This window comes from Equus asinus, chromosome 5 (genome assembly GCF_041296235.1).
Source record: "Equus asinus isolate D_3611 breed Donkey chromosome 5, EquAss-T2T_v2, whole genome shotgun sequence".
Taxonomy (NCBI): domain Eukaryota; kingdom Metazoa; phylum Chordata; class Mammalia; order Perissodactyla; family Equidae; genus Equus; species Equus asinus.
The window spans coordinates 80291930-80298877 of record NC_091794.1 but is presented as its reverse complement, the minus strand read 5'-3'; the positions used below and the strand labels follow the sequence as shown (position 1 = coordinate 80298877).

Below are 6948 nucleotides of genomic sequence, written 5' to 3'. Positions count from 1 at the left end.
TGGCACACAGGACACAGCACTTCCCTGACTCGGCCTTCCCCATTTCCACCACCATGACCCTCCAGTAAATCCTGAACCAAACCCCAATACCACTCAAACTACTTTGGGGACACATGCCTGGTGCCTCCATCCACCAATTCAAACTTTCTGTTAGGAAATATAAAGGAAACAATGGGTGTGAAAATTCCTTACATGCCCTTGGCACAGACCCTCAGTAAATTACCTACCCCCAAAACTCTTTAAACAGGTAGATCACAATGAAGGAGCTCAACCAGTCCACAGTGACAGAATTCATTCTCTTGGGCTTTGTCCCCAACCGCAGGGCCAATCCTCTGCTCTTCACCTTCTTTCTAGTCTTTTACCTGATGATCCTTGTGAGCAACAGCCTCCTCATCACCCTCATCCACCAGGACTCTCACCTCCACACGCCCATGTACTTTTTCATCAGTGTCCTCTCCGTGCTGGACGTGTGCTACACCACCACTACTGTGCCTCAGATGCTCATGCATATTCTCAGCAAGAAGAGGGCCATCTCTTTTGCTAGATGTGTGGCCCAGATGTACACCTGCCTCCTCTTTGGGATCACTGAGTCCTGGCTTTTCTCCATCATGTCCGTGGACAGGTACATGGCCATCTGCCACCCTCTCCGATATAAAGTCATCATGAGCCGCTGGGCGTGCCTCCTCATGGTGGGCATCTGTGCAGCATATGGTGTGGTGGGTGGCCTATGTGATACCTTCTTTGCTATGCGCTTGCCCTATTGTGGTCCTAATGAAATTGACCACTACTTTTGTGAGGTTCCTGCCATTCTGAAGCTGGCCTGTGCAGACACATCCCTCAATGACTTGGTAGACTTCATTGTAGGGTTCAATGTCATCGTGGTCCCACTCTCCCTGGTTGTTGTTGTCTATGTCAACATCTTTGCCAACATCATGAAGATCCGCTCAGCTCAGGGACGGATCAAGGCCTTCTCCACCTGTGCCTCCCACATCACCGTGGTCACCATCTTCGCCATTCCCTGCATCATCATGTACATGAGCCCTGGCTCTGACTCCTTGTCAAACAGTGGCAAGAAAATGGCCCTTTTCTATAACGTCGCCACAGCCTTCCTCAACCCTGTCATCTACAGTCTGAGGAACAAGGACATCAAAAAGGCTTTCCTCAAATTGATGGGACAGGGCAGAGTGAGATTTTAAAGCTGAAGACCTGGGGAGCTGAACAAAGCAGGACTCACCCTCACCAACTCCCTGAGGTGTTGATTCCATAAAGCTGGAAGAGCTGATTCCATAATGCCTACTCTTCACCCTCGCCCCATGGGAGGCAACAGGGTGCTTGGACCACTGCAGTGTCTCTGGTGATGTGGTTGGAACAGAGACAATTGTGAAGATCCAGCACACTGGTCAAGGGCCTGGACTTAGTGCCAGACAGAACAGGAGGAGAGACTTGCTTTTTCCAATTACTAGAAACTGTGAATTTCTGCAAGTGATTTTACTACTTTCAGGAGTAAAGTACTTTAAGTATCTCTTCCTTACAGGGAAGTTGTAGTGATTAAATATGACAATATATGAAAAGTGCTTAGTATAGAGCCCAGCATATAGTAATCTTTCAACAAACGTTAGTTTTAATTTTTAAAATTTATTACTGAGGGATGAACTATCCACCAGGAATCAGCCATGATCATCCCAGGCTGTGGAAGTGACAGGAGCCCTAGAGAGTAAAGGAAAAAAAGGGAGGGAAGGTGGAAGAAGTAGAGACTCAAAAATTGAAAAGTGGAGAATCTCAGGGTGAGAAAGAGACTTGAGAAGGAGGAAATGAACCTGCATCCACCCATCTGGCAACTGTGTCAGTTAGAGCCCCTGAGGTCGATTGAAATTATCCTGGGAAGGGGAAGAATACTGTTTTATGACCATTCATTTCTGTTCTTTTGTATTTTTATACCTCTTGATTTCCCTTTTCTCCTTGTTTCTAATAAAGTTCATTTTGGAAAACTATATCCTGTCTTGGCTGATCTCAAGAAAAGGAGACTCTGTCCACTTAAGGACAAGCGAAATTAGAGAGGGACAGTGGGCTTAATGTTACCCCAGATGCAAAATTTAGGGAGTCCAGGGAGAGATTATAATCTCATTGGGGAGGTTTTTGCTCTATTCCCTCTTGCCTGGAGGGACCTTCCCTGAAAATCCACTTATTCCTCACAGAAGCTTTACAAACGTAAATTGTTTTTTCCCAGGCTTCCCCAGTCTGCACAGTCACGGTACTGGGCATCACTCGTATTTACTGGCTTTCACCTCTGCTTGTTGCCGCAGAAACTCCAGCACCCAACAAAGCAATCCCATTAGGTTCTAGAGACACATTCCACAAGCTAACATGTAACCCTCTTGGGTTCTTCTTTCAGCCCCTTTGCTGATGTACATTGCTTGTGAAACTCCTTGCAAAAACATCAGCTGGGCTCGGCGGAAAATTTTAACAGGAATGCCTGTGCCCTCCCTGAGAGGCCAGGGTGCAGGTTCACAATGTCCTCAAAGGTGCTACCTTGCCCCACCACCCAGGAGCCAGATGTTGCATAAAACATGAAGCAAAATTAAAGGCAAATAACAAAACAGGGCATATAATTGCAACACTTACAGACCCGTGGATAACACTATTAACATAGAAAAAGCTCTTGCAAATTGGTAAGAAAAATACAAACACCCCCCAGCAAACTGGGAAAGGATATGAACAATTCCTAATAAAAGAAATCCAAATCATCAGTAAACATATGGGAAAACCCCACCACAGTAGGCACCAAAGAAATGCAAGTTAAAATACCATTGAGATGTCACTTTTTCACCTTTGAAACCGACAAAAAGTTTTTAAACAATAAAATCAGAGGAATCCAGAATACAATGAAACATAGATTTTATACATGCTAGTGGGAGTATAAATTGATTTTTTTCTCCACTGGTCCCATAAAATTTTTTTTCAATTATATTATTGTGATCATAGTGGTTTATAACATTGTGCAATTTCAGTTGTACATTATGATTTATCAGTTTCTGTATAGACTGTATTGTGCTCACCACCAATAGTCTAATTTTTATCTGTCAGCATACACATGTGCCCCTTTACCCCTTTTGTCCTCCCCCCCCCGCCCCCTTCCCTTCTGGTAACCACTAATCTGTGCTTTTTATCCATATGTTTGTTTATCTTCCACATGTGAGTGAAATCATGCAGTATTTGTCTTTCTCTGACTTATTTTGCTTAACATAATACCCTCAAGGTCCATCCATGTTGTTGCAAATGGGACAGTTTGTCTTTCTTTATGGCTGAGTAATATTCCATTTTGTATATCTATCGTATCTTCTTTATCAATTCATCTGTTGATGGGCATTTGGTTTGCTTCCATGTCTTGGCTATTGTGATAATGCTGCCATGAACATAGGGGTGCATAAATCTCTTTGAATTGTTGATTTCAAGTTCTTTGGATAAATACCCAGTAGTGGGATAGCTGGGTTGTATGGTATTTCAACTTTTAATTTTTTGAGAAATCTCCATACTGTTTTCCATAGTGGATACACCAGTTTACATTCCCACCAGCAGTGTATGAGGGTTCCCTTTTCTCCACATCTTCAACATTTCTCATTTTTTGTCTTGGTAATTATAGCCATTCTGACAGGTGTAGGGTGATATTTCATTGTAGTTTTGATTTGCATTTCCCTAATAATTAGCAATGTTGAACATCTTTTCACATGCCTGTTGGCCATCTGTGTATCTTCTTTGGAATAATATCTCTTCAGATCCTCTGCCCGTTTTTTTGATTTGGTTGTTCATTCTTTTGTTTTTGAGTTGTGTGAGTTTTCTATATAATTTGGAAATTAACCCCTTGTCAGATACATGATTTACAAATATTTTCTCCCAGTTGGTGAGTTGTCTTTTCATTTTGTTCATGGTTTCCTTAGCCTTGCAGAAGCTTTTTAGTCTGATGTAGTCCCATTTGTTTATTTTTTCTTTTGTTTCCCTTGCTTGAGTAGACATGGTATTCAAAAAGATGCTACTAAGACCGATGTCAAAGAGTGTACTGCCTATATTTTCTTCTAGGAGTTTTATGGTTTCAGGTCTTACATTCAAGTCTTTAATCCATTTTGAGTTAATTTTTATGTATGGCAAAGATAATGGTCTACTTTCATTCTTCTGCATGTGGCTGTCCAGTTTTCCCAAAACCGTTTATTAAAGAGAATTTCCTTTCTCCATTGTATGTTCTTGGCTCCTCTGTCAAAGATCAACTGTCCGTAGATGTGTGGTTTTATTTCTGGGCTTCCAATTCTGTTCCATTGATCTGTGTGTCTGTTTTTGTGCCAGTACTGTGCTGTTTTGATTACTAAATCTTGGTAGTATATTTTGAAGTCAGGGATTGTGATGCCTCCATCACAATTTTCTCAGATTGCTTTGGCTATTCAGGATCTTTTGCTGTTCCATATAAATTTTAGGATTCTTTGTTCTATTTCTGTGAAGAATGTCATCGGGATTCTGATTGGGATTGCATTGAATCTGTAGATTGCTTTAGGTAGTATGGACGTTTTAACTATGTTTATTCTTTCAATCCATGAGTATGGAATATCCTTCCATTTCTTTATATCTTCTTCCATTTCTTCCAATAATATCCTATAGTTTTCAGTGTACAGGTCTTTCACTCCATTGGTTAAATTTACTCCTAGATATTTTAGTCCTTTTGTTGCATTTGCAAATGAGATTGTATTCGCGACTTCTCTTTCTGCTAGTTCATTATTACTGTATAGAAGCACAACCAATTTTCGTAAGTTGATTTTGTACCCTGCAACTTTGCTACAGGGTTGATTATTGATTATTTGTTGATTGATTGATTATTTCTAATAGTTTTCTGGTGGATTCTTTAGGGTTTTTTATATATGTCATCTGCAAAAAGTGAGATGTTTCCTTCCTTTCCAATTTGGATACCTTTTATTTATTTTCTTTCCTAATTTCACTGGCCAAAACCTCCAGTACTACATTGAATAGGAGTGGTGAGAGTGGGCACCTTTGTCTTGTTCCTGTTCTCAGAGGAATGGCTTTCACTTTTTCACTGTTAAGTATGATGTTGGCTGTTGGTTTGTCATATACTGCCTTTGTTATTTTAAGGTAATTTCTCTACCCATTCTTGAGAGCTTTTATCATAAATGGATGTAAGATCTTGTCAAATGTTTTCTCTGCATCTAGTGAGATGATGATGTGATTTTTATTCCTCATTTTGTTAATGTGGTGTATCAAATTGATTGACTTGTGGATGCCGAACCATTCCTGCATCCCTCGTATAAATCATGGGGTATGATCCGTTTAATGTATTGCTGTATTCGGTTTGCCAATATTTTGTTGAGGATTTTTGCATCCGTGTTCATCAGCAATATTGGCCTGTAATTTTCCTTCTTTGTGTTTTCTTTGCCTGGTTTTGGTATCAGGGTGATGTTGGCCTCATAGAATGAGTATGGAAGCATTCCATCTTCTTCCACTTTTTGGAACAGTTTGAGAAGATTAGGCATTAAATCTTCTTTGAACATTTGGTAGCATTCTCCAGAGAAACCATCTGGCCCTGGACTTTTGTTTTTTGGGAGGTTTTTGATTACTGCTTCAATCTCTTTACTTGCGATTGGTCCCTTCAGATTCTCTTTCTTCTTGGTTCACTTTTGGGAGGTTGTGTGAGTCTAAGAATTTATTCATTTCTAGGTTATCCAATATGTTGGCATATAGTTTTATAATCCTTTGTATTACTATGGTATCCATTGTGATTTCTCCTCTTTCATTTCTAATTTTATTTATTTGAGGCTTCTCTCTTTTTTTCTTAGTGAGTCTGGTTAAGGGTTTGCCAATTTTGTTTATCTTTTCAAGAATCAGATCTTAGTTTCACTGATCCTTTCTACTTTTTTTTAGTCTTTATTTCATTTATTTCTAGTCTAATTTTTATTTCCCTCTCTCTGCTGGCTTTGGGCTTTGTTCTTTTTTTTTCTAGTTCTGTTAGGTGTAGTTTAAGATTACTTATTTGAGATTTTTCTTGTTTATTGAGGTGGCCTGTAGTGCTATGAATTTCCCTCATATAACTGATTTTGCTGCATCTGATAAGAGTTGATATGTTGTATTTTCATTTTCTTTTGTCTCCAGGTATTTTTTAATTTCTCCTTTGGTTTCTTCATTGATCCAATGGTTGTTCAGTAGCATGTTGTTTAGTCTCCACATATTTGTGAATTTCTCAGCTTTTTTTTATAGCTGATTTCCAGTTTCATAGCATCGTGATCAGAAAGGATGTTTGATATGATCTTAATCTTCTTAAATTTATCAAGGTTTGTTTTGTTTCCCAATATATGGTCTATCTTTGAGAATGTTCCATGTGCGCTTGAGAAGAATGAGTATTCTGCTGTTTTTGGATGGAATGTTCCATACATATCTATTAAGTCCATCTGGTCTAGTGTTTCATTTAAGTCCACTGTTTCCTTGTTTACTTTCTGTCTGGAGGATCTATCCATTGACATAGTTGGGTGTTAAGATCCCCTACTATTGTGTTATTGTCAATTTCTCCCTTTAGGTCTGTTAATAGTTGCTTTATATACTTTGGTGCTCCTGTGTTAGGTGCATAAATATTAATAAGTGTTATGTCTTCTTGGTGGACTGTGCTTTTTGTCATTATATAGTGCCTATCTTTGTCCTTGTTATCTTTTTTATCTTGAAGTCTGTTTTATCTGGTATAAGTACCACTATACCTGCTGTATTTTGCTTAAAGTATCATCTTCCATCCCTCACTCTGAGCCTACATTTGTCTCTAGAGCTGAGATATGTTTCCTGGGGACAGCATATTGTTGGGTCTTGTTTTTTAATCCATCCAGTCACTTTGTGTCTTTTGATTGATGAATTCAATCCATTTACATTGAGAGTGATTAGTGATATATGAAGCCTTAATCTTGTCATTTT

The 6948-nt window shown here is 39.3% G+C and overlaps 1 protein-coding gene across 1 annotated transcript; it reads left to right on the top strand.

Annotated features, from left to right (window-relative positions):
- The first annotated feature begins 257 nt into the window (after window positions 1–257).
- Window positions 258–1196, top strand: LOC106847761 (olfactory receptor 2D2-like). The gene has a single exon (XM_014867242.3). The coding sequence runs from the start codon at window positions 258–260 to the stop codon at window positions 1194–1196; it is 939 nt and encodes a 312-aa protein (XP_014722728.3).
- The last annotated feature ends 5752 nt before the right edge of the window (window positions 1197–6948 follow it).